General features: G+C 39.1%; 1 protein-coding gene across 1 annotated transcript in view; it reads left to right on the forward strand.

Annotated features, from left to right (window-relative positions):
• mybpc2a (myosin binding protein Ca) overlaps window positions 1–18,923 on the forward strand; it is a 66,854-nt gene that overhangs the window by 6,284 nt on the left and 41,647 nt on the right. The window contains exons 2-3 of the mRNA XM_039611363.1: window positions 11,319–11,354; window positions 11,522–11,530. Coding sequence (XP_039467297.1) covers window positions 11,319–11,354; window positions 11,522–11,530 — 45 coding nt within the window. The remainder of the gene's footprint in view (window positions 1–11,318; window positions 11,355–11,521; window positions 11,531–18,923) is intronic.

Below are 18,923 nucleotides of genomic sequence, written 5' to 3' on the forward strand. Positions count from 1 at the left end.
TGCTTTAATATTAATCTTCTTTTTATTTCTCCCCTGCCAATACACTGCATTTATATATATATATGTGTATCTGAATATTGTGGAAATACAAAAATACTTTCGGTCACACCGTCATGCGATTTAAGGAAAGTGTAGCAACAGCAGCAGCTTGGCCACATGTGATTACTGCGTATAATAATGGAGTGAGTTGCTTTTATATTGGGATTAAGGTGCTTTACAGGCATTGAGGGATTCCCTGTTGAATAGCGTTCAAAAAATGCGTGAGAATTGGAGAGGATTGGACTTTCAGTTACTGAAAACATCACTCAGTCAGAAGCAGAGCTGCTCCCAGAGCAGAAGCAGGCTGACTGGTTGAGTTAAATCTGACTAATTCAAAAAGAACAGTCTCAGCTCTGAGGTTCATGATTAAATTACTTCCTGAATCACATTTATTTATTAAACTGTTAAAAATGTATGGCTAAATTCCACTTTTTGGGGTCAGCTTACAAAGAAATGTAAAGCGTTATGAAATGCGGGGTCCTACACTTCTCTTTTTCCATCCATTGGCAAGTCAAACCCCACATACCCACATCTCTCCTTAAGGAAACGTAGCCCTCTGGCGTGACGTTTACTTGATTCAGTAGCTTGTAAAACCAACTTTACCATCAAAAACTTGAAAGAAATGTTTTCGGTATGAGGAATTGTGGAGGAACTTTGGCCTGTTCTTCTTTAAAACATTGCTTTAGTTCACAGAAGTTTGCAGGCATTCATTTATGCACAGCTCTCTTAAGGTTCCCCCAACTTAATGAGTTCATGTTTGACGAATGACTGCAAGGTGCCCAGGTCCTGTGGCTCAAAACAAGCCTTCCACCTCTGTCCTTGACAGCTGGTATGAAGTGTTTGTACTGATATGCTGTGTTGGTGCTGTACATCTAAACTTTGCTCTCATCTATCCAAAGGAGATTTTTCCAGAAGTCTTCTGGTGTGTTTAGATGCAACTTTGCAAACTTAAGCTGTGCTATTATTGTCTTTTTTTCAGGAGAGGGCGGTTTCTATTGGCTCCCCCTTTAAACGAGCCATACTTGTTCAGACCTGTAATGTCTCAGGTGTAGCTCTTGGGTTTTTTGAAGTTTCTCTAACACTTGAATGGTCTCATTTTGGGGTTAGTTTGATGGGACGTTCACTCCTAGGATGATTGTGGTAGTGTATTAACACACACGTTCATGTGTCTCCAGACCAACAAAGCACCAAAACTTCTGCCTCTGGAGGTGCTCACACTAGCTTCTAATCTGTTGATCATCTGTCTCTGACTAGCAGCACCTGGCTGCTGCTTACTCCTACTTACTTGCTTAATCGTGTGGAAGCAGTAAAGGTGTAATTAGTTTTTGGTTTTTTGGTTTTTTTTACAAGAAAGCATAAAGTCCTGAAAAAAACTTCCTTTTTCACTTGACTGTATTTGGGATGCACTGAGTTTCTCTGTCTTTATTTACATACATTTGAGGTCTATGCTGTTCAAATTAGGGGTTTCCAAAACCAAAACACCAAAACAAATGTTTTAATTTTGTTGTTGGTGACCTAAAATAGAGACGGATTCATGAAATTATGTTTTGATTATGTTTCAGTGTGATATGAATGTAATCCATATTTTCAGAAAAGCAATCATTGGTTTGAAGTTAAAATCTGACATCAGACAGGCGATGTGAGGCGTTTGTCCAGCTGAGGGTTTGCACAGTCACAGTAGCAGAGCAATTGTCAATACTCTGTCACAGTACTGCGTAGTGGCATGCGCATTAAGCACACAATGCTAGTAAGTGGACTGACCTGTATCATTCAAAAGTTCCCTTGTGGACATGTACCAAAATCCCCTCATGCCTTTTTCCTCTGTTTACGTTAAGCTGAATTTTTTTTTTTTTACACAATTCTAAGATCATAAAGTTGATTCTGTGTCTTTGTGGGAAATAATCTTAATCAATAGGTGATCTTAGATCGAATTATTTTATTCCATATAAGCACAGACACACATATGAGACAGTTTGATGTTGTGCAGCCCGTTAGGCGGCACAGATGTTATTTTTCTTGCATGATTAAGATCCGCACTCTTTGGGGTTTTCTCTTCGGTCTGATTTCCTGAATCACCATCTGCTGACAAATGAACTTTTGGCATCTTAAAGAAATATTATGTCTCATGAATGACACAAGTACTACAAATGTGTAACAGGAGAAAGATCCTGTTTTTAAGCCCTGGTCTTCTTGCTATTTTGCTTCTGGAGCAAGTCTGACTCCAAAAAGTAAAAAAGTACTCGTCGGATCTGTTGCATAAATGCAAACAGACACACACAGCAACATGAGCTTATAGTTTCACCTGACACACTTATCCAGAGTGCAGGGATATAACAGGGATGCTGTGCAAAATGGTGCCAGGATGCATTAACAAAGTATGAGAAGCAGGACTGTGTTACCACCAATTGGCATTATACTCAGCTGGAGAGGAGGCCACACTAGCCCCAGTTTCTAGTTAACATGTCTGCTGGTGCAATAGCTTACCGTTATAGACACGCTTAATGTATTCAGTGGTACTCCAACATCAAGCTTCAGCAGAAACAAAACCGTGTAATGGGCGCTTTTTTGAGCTGCAGCAGCATCGGATATATCAGTCACCGAGTTTAAAGGAGACAGCTGTTCAGTATCTAGCATCAAAACACACGTTCTTATGAGGAATCTATGCCCTTTTTGGCTTTGTTCAGTGATGAGAAAGATTTCAAGATTCAAATGTTTGTCTTGGCCTGACTCCTTTGGCTTAACTGCCTGAATAAGCAGGAGGCGCACGCAGCAAAGGAAGGCAGGGAAATGTCAAGAGAGATTAACGAAGCACATTCCACAGAGGTTACCCTTCAAAAGCAAAACGGGAGGAGAGAGCGCAAGAGGCGGACGGAGCGAGAGAGAGCGAGTGTAAAAGAGCGAGAGAGACTGTCGAGGATCAGCGCAGAATTAATCTACTTATTGTTTTCAGATTTATGAAGAGAAACTAATAATTTTTAAGGCTAATTGCGATACGGCCCAGAAAACTCATAAGTTGCTGGTTCTTATTGTATTTTCTAACGCGTATGATTTGTAATGATTATAACATTACAGAGGAAATAGTAATATAAGTGATCCCTGGAATATAAATGTTTTTTAAACTGTCTCCAGTGCAGCGTGTTTCACTGGCGCTACAGAGAACACAAGCACTAAGCCGAGTGTTTTCTTTAGTGCAGAGCAGATCGATACCTAAAGTTTGAACTCGACCATGACAAAGTCTTGTCTTGAGGTCAGTGTCAATAGGATTGATTAAAAAAAAAGAAAGAAGCTCTAGCTTGCAGTAGCTTTATTCTGTATAAATGCTTTTCTTAGGCACGTGCAAAGGCCTCACCTCATTGGGTAAAAGAAGTGGCAGATTTATTATTTTTGTAATTGATTCATCTTGGTTTTACTCCGTGTATGATCAAAAACACACACACCTCCATGGCTGAATAGGATCACTGTAGTCAAAATAAGATTGATATTTCCTTGTAGTAATTTATATTTGATGGCGTGTCTCTGCTCTGGGGGAACTTCTCTGGCCTCAAAGACCACAAATATGACAGTGACAAAGTTAGATACAACATGACAAAAAGAGATGAGCTAGAGGTAAACTCCAAAGCTGCTTGCAAGTATACAGCAGCCATGGGAAGGCTAAAGTAGCTGAAATAGGCTGGAATTTATAAGACTTGCCAATTGGATACACAAATGGGCATTAACTAATTCTTCTTGAATTGGGTCATTAGAGCATAGATTTGGTTTGCCAGCCCAAATGGTGCTGATTTGGTTCAATCTCACTGCTCTTTCAGGGACTTGTACCTGCATGTAAAAAAAGCAGAGCTAACAAAGTGATCCTGGGCTTTTATTTGCTGGCAAAAAAAATGTTATTACCTCTGGTTAAGGGAACTTGTTTCAGGATGTAAAAACACTGATGTCAGATTTTGCAGCCATCACAGACACATGCACACAATGTCCTTTGGCATTGATGACTTACGCATTGGCCACAGCAACACTGCGTGACAAAAGAAAGACTTTTGAAGAACTACAGAGCCCGAGGAAGGAGGTTGGAGGGGTGGTGATGGAGTAAGTCACAAGTTACCTTTAGTTTGTGTGCTGCACCTTAATTTGTTTGTTTTCTCTCACTCAATTTCTTCTTTTTCACATGCTTTTTACTTTTGGCTAAGAGTTAAGCACCAGTACCGACTTGAATAGGTTTAGGAAAATATTGTGGTTTGGATTAAAACGCACCCCTTCATCGCATTAGCTGTGAAAGCTGAAGAATGATGCTCAACCAGTTGTGCTCAAATGTGAGGCAAACCAGGTTTTCTCAGTGTTAATATGTCAGGAGTTTGGGAGTAAAAGGACTTTCTATTATTGTGACATCAAGGCAGCTGTGCCAAAGGACACACTGATCTTACAAAACAGCAATATTTGCAGGCTGGTGGAAGAAAATGTGCAAGAGCTATATCTAATTTATAACTGGTTCAAAAACCAAATAAGAACATTAAACTGCTTTAAAGTGCACAAAGATGAGTGAAATATCTAAAACATATTTTATATGGATTATTACATGCTATGTGGTGAAAGATTATATTCTAAGCACTCTGAAAACTCAGGTATGCATACATCTTTTAGTATCTGTGGTCAGATAGAAAATCCCCTACCCAGGCACTCAGCTTAAAAATCCCACCTATGTCTTGACTTCAGTTTTATGACTTAATCAGTTTTTAGCCACAGTCATGAGGTGTTAAAGTCCTCGAGACGTTAAAATGATATAAGTGATAAGCTTTTGGTCTATAATTATGGATGCACTGTGCATCAAGCGATGAGTGTATTTAAAGAAAGTATTGGCAGTGGCAGGGTCAGCGAAAACTGAGTAAATCCTCTTTCAACATGCATCTCACATGGTATTTGTTAAATATAAACCATGTAGCCTATATCTCATCTCCTGCACCGAAGAACCCAATCCTTGAGCTGCTTGACCCCAGTTGGTCTGGCTCATTGTTCTTCTCTCTCCCAGTTCTAGTTTCTGCCTCTCTGCTCAGCCCTTTACTTCAGAGGAGAGTGGAATCAGATTAAAGTAGGACAAAGAATTGGTGGGACAGAAAAGTGCTGAGAGTGAGGATTTGCATTAAGTGAAAAGTAAGATGGAATGGAGACCGCAAGAGACATTATCCATTTAACAGATACCTGGAAGACAGGGAAGCAGACGGCTGTTGAGTAAAATTATCTAGGCCAGAGAGGACCGTCGATGAAGCGTGGATGGTAATGAGAGCGCAGATGGATCCTCGCAGACAGAGCCTTCGTCAGCCGTGCATTACCTTCAGCATTAGCAGGGAGGGTTCAAGGGTTACAGTGATCCTGGTTGTGACTTTGCGGCTTGCTCACAGCTTTCTCAGAGCTGGACAGAGAGACCTGCAGTAGAAGAAGTGCTACTGGCGTGGGCTGAAGGAGAAACGGATCACTTATGGATAATTAGAAAAGGATAAAATCGTTCTTTAAAAGCTGCAATAGGCAAGATCTTTTTTTAAATAAAATACACCCATCTTATCAGCTTCTATCACAAAGTGGAGCTACAATAGAGAACTACGTCACTAACCTTGACTAACTGAGATGCTGTAGATTTCCTCTTTCTGCACATTTCAAATATGAGTGTTTTGTGGGAAAGTGAAGCTTTTTTTTTGAGTACATTTCACATAAAATTTAGCTTCAGGGACAGATTGTAGGTGTGTCATAGGATTTACTTCTTGGACCTCTTGAACCTGATGAAAAACATCTAGATTATCACTGATATGCCCTGAATGCCCTGGATCTGAATGAGCCATGTTATATCACTTGAATTTGCAATAATGCTACAGAAATCTAGAGAACGTTCCTCCTGCTGAATTCTGCTCTTTCAGCCTATCACACCACTGTTTACTCCGTTTACTCACCTGATATGGTCTGAGAAGTCTTGCCAATGCCCAGAGTTCTCCACTGTGGGCTAGATTTTCTAATGCCTGAAAAAAAAAAACCATACTCAGAGGTTATTATAGATATTTATGTCCAGTGATGCCAAAAATATGTTGCCTAGCTCAGCTTTAACGTGTAATCAAATAATGTTGCAGCTGGTAAATGTGGTGCCAATTTCAACTGAGTTACACAGTTATGGGTAGCTTAATCTGTAGGCCTAATAATATGTCATCTGAAAGGTCATTACAGCAAAGCCTTAAACACCAGAGCTTTCATGTGTTTCCCAGCTTGATTTTGGATGTCATGTTCGCTATTCCCTGTCGTCAGCAGGCCTGATTTCTTTTTGAGTTTGGCATCAGAACAAAACCCTCCAAAAACAAAAATAAAATGAAATAAAAACAGAAAATGGATGCTGGGTAGTTTTCTAGAAAGTGAGCATCAGCTCTTCCAGACTGGGCTGCTGCTCGTGGAAATGTTTTATTTGCTTGAGAGTTATTTTAAAAAGTATTTTTACATACTATTTTTTGATTCTGATTTTCAAAGCCAGACTAAGTTCTAATGTTTATTTTTATTTGTATTGTTTTAATATATTTTATTGTTTTTTTTAATCTCGTTTTTTTAAGCTGTACAGCACTTTGGTCATCTGTTTTTATTTTAAAGCTGCTCATAAATAAAGTCACTTGACTCGGGGCATCAAATCATTTCCACAGTATGTTATAATGTTTCATATATAAAAACCCAGCAAAGTGAAAATTAGTTAATTTTCATAAAAATCTACTGGAGAAATAATATTTACCTGCTCAGGGTTGCATTTTATTATGCTGTGTATGTAAATGGATTTAGTTATCTTTCACTCCTTGAAACATGTCAAGAAATATCAGATAACCATGAAAGAATCTGCTGAATTTCCAATTTTTTAATCATTATAAAAAGTATTTTGTCTTTTATTTTGACTTATGGCAGAAAAGAAAAGAAGAGAAAAGACAAGAAAAAAAAAAAAGCTCGGTGATTTAATCTTAGCTAATGCTCTATCTTGGTTTTCCAGCACACTAAAGTAAGATGGTGTACATTGCAAACCTGCTCAGTATCAGCTCTTTGGCATCAGTGTGAGTATTTTATGCCTCCGGGGGTGTGCCAAAAATAATTCACTTACTTATCCAAAGGATTGCCGAGGTACGCACGCGAATTACTTGGCTCTCTGAATGAATAGATCGGCTTGTCAAGTGGGAGACCCGTCTGGTAGAGCGATAAGAAAGAGATCCTGCTGGCCTCTTAGCACTCAGAGCTTCTCATTTTCAACATATTAACAAATGAGCACAAATGCGGCCGACCTCATAAACAGCAGAGAAGGAGTATTGTGTTGAGAGAAAGATTGTCTCGCCGCTGTTTGACATTTCACTTCTTGGAAACAGAAGCACTCTGTGTGTCTTTTACACTTCACATGCTGTCTGTTTTTTCACCTTTATTGCCACTTGCAGCTGCAAGTGTAAAACGTCCCTTGTACATCTTTAAATATTTTCTCTGTGCTGCATTTTTGATGCTGGGTAATAATTTGCATTTTTTTCTCCCCTCTATCATCATCTGCATAAAATGTTTCACCTGGGATACACAGAAAAAATCTAAAGCACTTGCTGATACTGCCCTCATGATGCAAACTACCTAAATGGGAAAAAAATAACCAATCCAGAGCAGTGAAAAGCTTATAAATTAGATGTGAAAGGGTGATCCTGATAATGTATAAAATCCCTGCGTAATCATGCAGAGAGGAGGTGGCAGTGACCTTGAGGGCTAAAAATTCTTTTGTGAAACTCAATTTACTGCACAATGAACGTTGCTGGGTGTAGTGGAGGAAACTGCGCAGAGACTGGTGAGTGTGTCACTGTCTTGCTTGTTTGCGGTGAGACAGCACGCAGCTACAGGGTAAAAAGATCTTACACCGTACATTTGTTTTAAAAAGCCTGTGCTGTTTTGTCATCGTATTTTCAAGTTATGATGTAAGGGGGAAAAAACAGGTTGTCAGTTGGGATGCAAATTAGCAAGTCTAATCTCCTCTCTAATGTGTCTCCAGTTTATCACGTGACCAAAATGTTTGTTTTATTCATCTGTTGTTTAGGATGCCTCCCATTAATGCCTGCAACTGCAGATTTAGCTTTAACCGCAGTGACAGTTTTAATCTGAGCTGTGAAGGTTGTTTAAGATGTCACACCACATATAACATTTCAAGACAGTCAAACCAGAGTCTCTGAGCATCAATATCTTTCTCTCATATCTTGACACCAGTGAACCAAAACTCTCATTCACTCTCATATTGCTGTGCTGCTGCTCCGCTGACACTGAATGAAGCTCCGACTGAGATTTCACACGATGACAGCTGAAACTTTTACATCTAAGAAAGCTGTACAGAAAAAATAGAAAGCTATAGAACTGCTTTTAGTCAGGAAACGCTCTTTCACTATCAAACAATGCAAGGAAAATGTACTCACACTCGGCTTTCCTTCCTGGGTTTTATTAATGTGCAATTACAGGTGTACAATATAGTCTTTTATTACAATTCTATTCATCCAACTCAGGGTTGCATGGGGGCTGGAGAGGCAGGGTACAACCTGGACAGTAATGTGTTTCAGAGCCAAACACACACCATGCATGCTTACACTTACACCTATTGCCAATTTAGAAACATCAGTTCATCTAACACGCATGCCATTGGACTGCTGGAGAAAGGCAAAGTACCCACAGGGAACACGATGAAAATGTGCAAACACCACACAGAAAGGCACCAGCTGGCCTGTGGAGTCAAACCCAGGACATTCTTACTGTGAGGAGGAAGTGCTAACCATGACACTATTGTAGAAAACTGTGGGAAAACTGTAGAAATTCTTTTTTGAAAGGCTTAGTAAGAGGTAGTTGCACATTTGAGACCCCAGACATGATCTCTGAGTAGGTATTGTTTGTTGTACCTTGCAATAAACTGCTATAAAAATTTGCTGTCTATTCATTTAGTTTTACATTTTCTGTAGACTGTTGGGTTATGATTGCTTCAGTAACTCTTGCCTCGTTTAGCATGTCAAGTTCCCACCTCAGTAACCTCCATAGCATTTTGCTACAATCAAAACCCTGTAAAACATATCAAAATGGAGCTACATCATTGCTCAGTCGTTTCTAACAAAAAGACAATAAAAAAATCATAAAAATGCTTCATCCCGCTTCATTTTCTGTTGCAAATTTGGGGTCCAGTTCATTCTTGTTAACACTGCCTATGAAACTGGAAGTCAGCGACTGAGAGTTCCCCTTTATTGATTATTTCTTTTAAAATTCTCTGATGGCAATAGTTGCATAACTGTGCTGTGCAAGTTATGATGGAGTTACACGAATATGCATAGATGGTAACTTGTCCTGATTGAGTAAACAGTGTAACAAATTGTTTATTGAGGTGATAATAGAAACAGTAAAAGAACAGCTGAACAGTGTAAAGATTATATTCAACGCAGATTTTTTGAGAATAAAGAATGTTATTGTAGATTACAGTAGTCAGATTGTAAAATAACAGTTTACTGCTGGCAAATCAGCTGCTGGTATTTCACTATAATTTAACAGGGAAATTTCTCTCACTTTACTTTCATGTTATTCTGTGGGGTTTAAAACCATTTATGAACAGTCTTTCATATGAAATTTTCCTCTGAGAGGCTGTGATATTTCCTTCAGTAAAGTGAGACACCAGCGGGACTCCTGTGCATGGCGCACACTTTCTGAGTTCCAGCAGTCTTTGGCAAAACGGTTATATTATTAATCACACATATCTGAAATCAGCACGGGGCTGTTTCCATGGTGATTTTGTGACATTTATTTAACGCCCCAGTTGTCTCTCAGGGTGAGAATTGTTTCTCAAAAACAAAACCTCCTCCCGTCTTTGGTTATGTCATGTTGAGTCAAAGATTAAATCCTGCCAGCAAACACACTGACATCAAGGTAACATCCCTGAAAAACAGAGGACCAGACGAGCACCTAATAAAGCAAAATTCAGTGACCGACTTTCCCTCTGATTTAGAGGGGGAGAGAGGTGGGAAAGATGGTTCAGCAGGAGCCTAAAGAAAGTTTTAACTGCCTGCTGTGCCACAGATCCTCTCAAGGATTGAAGTGCTGAGAGAGGCATTAATAGATTGCTACATGAAAAACAAACCTTATCCAAAATAGAAGTGTTGCCTCCCCTTCAGTTTGCCACACATGGTATGCCAGCCTTGATCACAACCAGAGTGCCAAGGCTGAGCCTTGATATCTTAGACCCACTGTTAAGTAGGCTCATGGGACGCTCTGCCATTCCAGTTGTGGCTTCTCGTTGGTGGTTCGGAGAGATGATAGCTGTCAAGATGATGTCCTTATTCATTTCTGTGGCTCAGCCCTTTAATAAACTTTGCTGTCTCAACTGTACCTCCCTGCCACAGTGAAACCTTCTTAACATTTAAACAGGGGCCCTAATGAGGACGCGGACCTGCAGAATTATTTAAATGGATGGTTAAGATGTGAATACTGCCAAAGCTGAATTATTACTGTGCTACTGTGTGCTTTAGTTTGTCTGGCAGACAGAAATTCATACCTAATCTGCCATCTCATTAAACACCCTAGAGCTTCTAAAGTAACCTAGATCTGCGATCCTGGAACTTTGATGTACTTATCCTATCAAAAGCATTTTTGTCTTGCGGCTGCCCCTTTCAGACTTTTTTTAAGCCCAATTATTCCTCATGATCTCTGACAAAATTGCTTATATTTATCTCAAGCTCACTGTTTCTGCAAACTGTGGCTCATTTGAATCATGCAGTATTCCCTCGCTGAAATCCAATATTCTGTCTTTTGCCAGCGGCAAACCCTACAGAAACCAAGAAGAGGTTCACAAAGCAGGGTTGCCGGAGTGTAGTTTCCCTGTGCGGGTACATGTGAATGTGTGTTTATGTTGTTAAAATGAAACTGTTTATTTTAAAGTGTATTTCATGTGCAGTGTGGTGTATTTATGAATGTGTCTGATCGCTGCTAGTAAAAAAAGAGTGTGTCTCTGCAGAGTGGTTCCCAAAACTTATCTGAAAGCATCTGTGTTGATGGTGTACAGCTGAATGTAAGAAACAGAATGATGTTTTGCATTTTAGATAAATATAAAACAAGCAGCCCTCGGTTATATTAGTTATTGTCTCGTGAGGATTCGGATTACAGGATGTGGCTCTTTAAACATTTTACCGAGTCTCAGCTCTGAATTACTATCCAAACGCTGTGCTCCTAGTGTTGTATGATACGAAATAATGAGGACGTGCAAATTAATTTACATAATTGTTCTTTAATTGCAGCAGCCGAGGGTGTTAAGGATGCAGCAGCCCCTGCTGGTAAGAGCCTTCATGACATCTAAACTGGGCCCACTAGCTGTGCTCCAGATATCCAATTTATTTTTTGAGTAATGCATACAGTAGCCACCCACTTGAAGCAGAACATGCACTGAAAACAAATATTTAAAGAAAGGCTTCTAATATCATTTTTTTTCTCTCATTTACAGATAACAAGGGTAAGAAACCTGCATTCAGTGTTGGTTTGTCTCTGTGTCACACAGACTGTCTGTAGATCATCCTCATCTTTCTCATCCTTTTCATCATCGCTGTCAGCTTCATCGCCTTCATCTTCATCATCTTCATCATCAAAATAATGTCTTTCCTTCCACTCATTCAGAGATGTCAGGAGAGGAGGAGGGTAAGGTTTAAAGATGAACCCGAACAAACACAGAAGCAGTGAACTTCTGTGGTGATGGGGCTGAGTGTGGAGGTGCATGATCACACACTTGCACACATGCACTTAAGCAGTTCAGAATTCCTCGGTATTCACTTGTTAAAATCTGGAGCAGTGAAGAAGGTGTTTAATTCACGGGTAAGCGTCACACCGTGTATACACGAGCGGGTCTATGTATATGATATTTTTGGCTTTACTTAAATCTGTGATTACATGCAATGGATACAGATGAATATTTGCCTTTTAGCTACATTTATATAATTTACTGGAGCAATATAGCGTTCCTAAATTAAATCTTATTCGTGTAGGGAACAGCCGAGGACTTCAACCAATTTTAAATCAGTTAGAAAAAGATAAGTTGGCACCTTATCAGCACACTATTTATCCTGATATTAGTTTATTTATTTAATTAAAAAGGAGGTTTTATGTCTGGTTTTTTGCTTGCAGCTTCTACATGTGTATCTATGGTTAGCTGATATACAAAAATTGATTGTGACAAAATCAAACATGGAAGACAAATCGCCCCTTTTGGTTTTTCCAGAGAGGACATATCCAGAGAGGAAAACATTAAATTTAGTACTAATTGCTGGAGGTAAATTATAATACAATTAAAGGCAATTCTTGCCTATTTCCTCATGTTTTAAATAGCATCAGTGCTACTACTACTACTGTACTACCAATGCTGATAATAAAGATATGAATAATTTAGAAAGTAAATGTGTTCGGCAGAGCCACTGCAGAAGTCTGAACTGATGCTATCTGTGCTGCTAAATAAAACTATGGCAGTGAGTAGGACTAAACCATTTACACCCGTGTCATGAAAACAGAAATGATTTTAATCAACTTGCACATTAACATCACGTGTTAATCCAAATGTCAGAAAACCTGTTGAGGTTTTACTGTTTTCATGAAGATGAAGGCGCACTAAAATGACCACTATAAAACAGACATAATACATGTTTTACTAATGGTTAACAATGTAAGAAAACAGAATGGAGATTCTCAACCTGTTAACGTCCATCTTTTATATGGAAGGAAGCTTTTATATTTACATCTTGAGCGATCGTGGGCTCAAGAGTTGGGAGTTCGCCTTGTAATCGGAAGGTTACCGGTTCGAGCCCCGGCTCTGACAGTCTCGGTCGTTGTGTCCTTGGGCAAGACACTTCACCCGTTGCCTACTGGTGGTGGTCAGAGGGCCCGTTGGCGCCAGTGTCCGGCAGCCTCGCCTCTGTCAGTGCGCCCCAGGGTGGCTGTGGCTACAACGTAGCTTGCCATCACCTGTGTGTGAATGGGTGAATGACTGGATATGTAAAGCGCTTTTACCATTTACATTTTAACATTTTCTCGTTCAATATGACTTTTAACTGGAATATTGAACCGTAAACTGTTGAAGTGTCAGTTAACAGTTAATTATTACATGTAATAATGAATTATTCTGAAAATCAGCTAAAGCTCATTTTCCTGTGAATTTCCCCTTTTCGAAACTACAAACTGAAATAGTTAATATTTATTTTTAATTCAGGAGTAGTATACCTGGAATATAACCAGCACCTCTAGCGATTTCTGAAATGCCCGATGATGGGTTCACATCAATAATATGAATTATTATTACTAATTATTGTTGTTGTTATTGTTTAGGTTATGCTATCACTGACCCTTTAGTGTTTTCCAGCCTTCTCTATAATGTAAGATGCTACTTTGTATTTGTGAGAAAGAAAACTGAGATTTATTTTCTTCTTTTGCTGATTTTTCCTCTTATTTCCATCAGGGACATCTGTAAGGAAGATAATTATTTCTATCTGCAAAAAATGTATGTTCAGCAATATATAGCTTTGTTCTGGGACCTCCCCACCCTTCTATGTGCATATGTAATCAGCTCAAACTGAGAATTAGAGCAATTTAACTGGAAGTCGGGGGGCTAGGAGGCATTTAAAATATAGTAAACATATAACTAACTGGTGTTTACAGATATAATATGTTCATAGATTGTGGCTGGTGTGTTACCTGTAAATAAAAGACATAGCCACTCATTGATTTATGAACTACCGTTATGAAACCTCAGACCTCAATCAAAAGTGATGAGAGATGTGTGTGACTGAAAAACAAGGCTTTATCTGCCTTTTTGATAGAATTAAATGTAATTTACAAAATAGGCATTGTGTTGTATTCACTAAGATGTGAAAGCAGCTTTAAGGCCGTAAAGTTATCAGGAAAGGGTTTACTGAAGTCACAGAAAACAAAGCTGAGTTATTGTTTTCCCCTATGGCCTGGAATTGTGATGCCATCCATTGGTTTTGCATTTTCACTCCTCAGTGTCAAGCTTTGGCCGGCACTATGATATAGAGTTAGTGTACTTGAATTTCAGGTTGATATGTTAGAAAATGTTGCTTCCATAAACTGTATGTGTACACTCAGATATCAGATATCAACTGTTTTGGCCACTTAAACATTCCAGCTATGGGCATTTGCTCATCTCTGGAGCCAGCCTCCAGTGGCCATTAGAGGAACTGCAGTTTTTGCCACTTTCACCTTTCAAGGTTGCTCCTTGACTTTCCTATAGACTTCTGCATTAAAATTCTCTTTTAAACCAAATGAGTCACCTGGTCCTGGTCAAGGAGGCTAATGCTCTTCCACACTCTCTTCTCTTTCAGACCCAGAAAGTATAAAAAGCAATATTTTATACAGTCTATGTTTATGATTCCTTCTCAAGATGGTCTTTATTTATGTTTATGTAAATTTTCTTTAATTGTAGCTCATAAAAAGTCTTAAATAATAGGTTCCCAGAGAGTGAAGTACACTTTGTTGCACATTTATGTGAACAGTCTATTTGTGTAATATGTTCACCCTTTGAGTTCACCTCTCTGGATTGAATGTCAGTTCTTATTATGGGCCAACTGTAATAGAGGGCATGAGCAAGAAAGTTGGACACGTGGTTCTCTGCCCGTGTATGTGTGAGTGTGTGCAGTCAAGATGAATTATTACATAAACCTTCTGCAGCTCACCGGGAGTGATTAAATGTGTGCGTGCAGGTGCAATGATGAGGTAGAGCAGCGATTTCTACTCATACTAGAGCTCATTTATGCTTAGTCACAGTCTTTGAAGGGGTACATTGGCCAATATACAGTTAGAACCCAAATCAGACAATTCCAAGCAAACATGATTGAAAAAGCAAAAGCAACACTCAAAGCAAATGGCTGGCACAGCTTTAGTCTGTTCTTAACTCCATGACCTTTTGCTTAATGTGCCATATGCCAGTGAACTTAGCTAATTTGTTTCTCAAATCCTTTCTGTTGTGCCCACCATGTTAGCGTTGGCTGCAGTTGGCAGAGCTAAAACGTTGGCTGTGATTTGAGAGTCCCGCTTTGGGAGAGAACATAAACACTGATGGAGGCGTGATGTTTTGCAATCTAAAGGGGAACTCTACCGATCTGATCTCTCTCCAGGTGTAGGACCGTCTGAATTTATATGTGAAAAAACAAAACAAATCTGATAAGCCTCTGCTGTTGTTGTTTTTTTTTTCAATTTAAAAAATAAAAAAAACAAAAGTGCTGCAGAAAGTTCACCAGACCTTGAGACTGTAAGCTTGATGTTATATCTGTGATTTTAACAACATATGCATAGTGCATGTTAACAATTCCGCCCTTACATGTCATGTATGGAGATATTTAGCATTTCTGGGGGAATTAGACACCACAACTAAACTGGGAAACACAATTTTCAGACAATCTAAGGTTACCAAAGTCAGAAATATTGTACCCTCTTGGGTGGTAAAAGCCACAGTGTGTATTTGTTTATGAGAACTCATGTTTTTTTTCCATTATTTTAACATGGCAGAGAAGTTTAAATATGGCAGTACCCATTATCCAATGAGAAGACGCCAGTCAGTCTGTTGAGGTACTGCAAATTCGAATCATATTTTCTACTACTACAGGGAAAATTGCCTTTCCTTCTCGGCCCAGGGGCATCTGAAACGGCACCCCCAACTTTTCAACTCAATTTTGTGTCCAGCCTGATTTGGGTCTCTTGACTGCTAGACCTACAGATCCACAATAACAGAAACTTCCTGAGCAATCCTTAGTTTGTTTGTCTTTAACTTATATTTGTAATCTGGCACACTGTTTACATCTGGAAGCCTCAGTCAACATCTGCACAACATCTGGATTTTGCAACCAACAACCTACATGCCCGCTTTAATCGTCCCTCAAGGCCTGCAACATCACAGCTTGAGTCAGTGGCGTTCATGAGGTATCAGTGCAGTTATTATTATGTTTTGGGGCCTGATAACTAAAATTTTCCGATTGTGTCGTTTTACACTATTATGTCACTTTCTGTGGCAGAAATGCAGCCGGCTGTAGAGGGTAAGCACTGTCCTGCAGCTAAATAGCTTTATAGGTGTGCTGACGTATGTGTGCGCTCATTTTGTCTTTACTCATCTGTAAAATGAAACACATTGATTTATCTCTACAATTATCACTATAACTCACAGAGGCACGGGCAGTTTATGAAGCCAAGCACTTTTCTGTCATACTGTGTTTATGTACAGCATGCATTTGCATGGAAAGCTTACAGTACATTATATCTGCATTACCACTTATTTAGTCCTGTTTATTTACAAAACCTGTGCTTATTCTTCATTAACAGATTTAGGTAAGTGCTTTGCTTTGTTGTTATATCTGTGTGTTTGTGTGTTTGTCTGAAGATACTGTGGTTGTCTGAGTGGATAGGCTTATGCATTGTCTTTAATCCGATCTTTGTTGAAGCATTTTCATTCTTTATACACACACACACACACACACACACACACACACACACACACACACACACACACACACACACACACACACACACACACACACACACACACACACACACACACACACACACACACACACCCCTCTGCAGTCTGATGAGACCTGTGCTGTGCTGTGATGACTAATTTCCATGTACCAACTGTTTCTTTTCATTTAGCCAACAATGAGTCTAGGGATGGTAAGCAAAAGACTCCACACAATACATGCCAGCTTGCTTGTGCTTTCCGTGTTTGTGCTTGCTTTGTGTCAGCCACTTTTTGTGTTAGTGGACATGGGTATCAGATGAAAAACGCTTCCTCACTGAAGCCTGGGATTGCTCTGGTGTTGGCCATCTCAGTTACTTAAAGTTTCAGGATTTTCACTCAGCAGACGGAGACGTTATGAAGATGCAGTTTTGTTGCAGACATATAGCCACGGTGATTTCTGGACACTGACTATAATAACGACGCTAATCATGACGAGAATAACTTTATTTATGGAGAAAACAAAAGTGACAAAGTGCCCCACAGCAGACAGATAAAGGAACCTAAATCAAAAGGAGGAAATCAATGCAAAGGCGCAACTTAAAAGCAATTCAAATCACCACAAATTCAACTGATAGACTGTCAGATGAAACATGTTGATGGTAAAATGAGTAAATAAATACAAATATAGCAGATAACAGAGAAGCTTCTGACAATGTCTTGTGAAAAAAGTCTTTCAAAAGGATTCAGAGTACTGTGGTTAGATTGCTTCCACCAAAGCATCCAAGCAAACGTTTGTTTTAAAAGTGAAATGATGAGATCTGATTTGTAATAAGTGATATATCCTGCCTGTATTTCTGCTGGATATATGTCATCTGTGTGTGTGACATAGCCTAATTATTACTAGTGCTGAAGAGTGTTACACTGCACTGATTACTGTTTACAGCCATAATGATTTTTCTGTTGTACATGTCTTTACATAATGAGGTCCTCTAGTTTCATGATATTTTCATACACTTAATATATAATAATAACCGTGTACTGTACAATCAGGATTATAGTAGTATCCCATGTGTAGTACTTGACTTTATAGATCCACAAATCCCAACTGCTCTCTTATCTTTTCCTCCAAGTGTCAAATTTGGAAACCAAGTATCTGTTGATTCTTTAGTCAGTGTCAGTGCCCACCTGAAATTACACTGCAAACTGCATACTAGGCATTTCAGTAATTAAATTAACACAGTGAATGAAATTTTCAATAACCAGTGAATTAAGTTGGTCCGAATATTCATTTAAATGGGTTTCACTTATCTTTTATGATCTGACACGAAACTATTATTAAAGGGAATCTAGTACTATATCTTTTTACCCTCTTTAATATATGTATATATTGTTACAGTAATGGATGCTTAAGTTTAACACGCACATTAGATATACCTAATGTGGGTATCTCAGACACACGGTGCCCACTGTGTCAAAAGAAGCCCCACCCACCTGCCGTATATACCTGTAATTTATGAGGTCAATCAGAAATAAGAGCAGCTTAAGGGCATACAGTAAATGAACTGAGGGGAAAGACCAAGGCCCAGTATAAGACACAGTGGAGGGAATAATTATTTCCTGCTGAATTTTTAAATTTGCTCACTTCCAAAGAAATTAAAGTGAAATAAGTATTTTGATCCCCCAAAAACATCACTTAGTACTTTGTGGAGAAATCTTTTGTCTTCTCACAGGGTTTCATCTCAGGAGGGATTTTGACTTACTCCTCTTTACAGGAACTGCTTCCTTTAGGTTTCCTGACTGCCACTTGGAAACTCAAAACCTCAGCTCCCTCTGCAGATTTTCTAAAGGACTGTGGGCTGGAGAGCTAATGTGCTTTGTTTTTAGCCACTCCTTTGTTACCTTCTTTTTAGCTCACTGCCTTGCAGTAAAAACCATACACAATGGATTTTCAGTGTTCTGGGAGGAAAGAAAGTTCTCATCCAAAATTCATCCATCAAGTCGTCTTTTAGCCTTAGCAAAAACACCCCCCACCAAACCATGTTTCCACCTCCGTGCTTGACTACGGGGATGGTGTTCTTTGGGTTATACTGAGCCTTTTTCTTCCTCACAACATGACGAGTTGATGCAGCAAGCTCAATTTTGGTTTCATCTGATCGCAGCGCTTCCTCCCATACCTTCTCTGAATCATTTAAATGTTCACTGGCAAACTTAAGACAAGCCTGTACATGCACAATAATTATTTCTCCCACTGTAAATAATGCTTATTCTGAACAGTGACTCAAAAAAAAAAAAAAAAAACCTACTAAAATAGAGTCAAAGCATAAAAATATATAACTGCAAATGTTCAAAATTAGACCCCTTTGAGGTCTGTATGAACAATAGACATGTAGGATTAGGG

Source organism: Oreochromis aureus, linkage group 4, assembly GCF_013358895.1.
Source record: "Oreochromis aureus strain Israel breed Guangdong linkage group 4, ZZ_aureus, whole genome shotgun sequence".
Classification (NCBI taxonomy): Eukaryota; Metazoa; Chordata; class Actinopteri; order Cichliformes; family Cichlidae; genus Oreochromis; species Oreochromis aureus.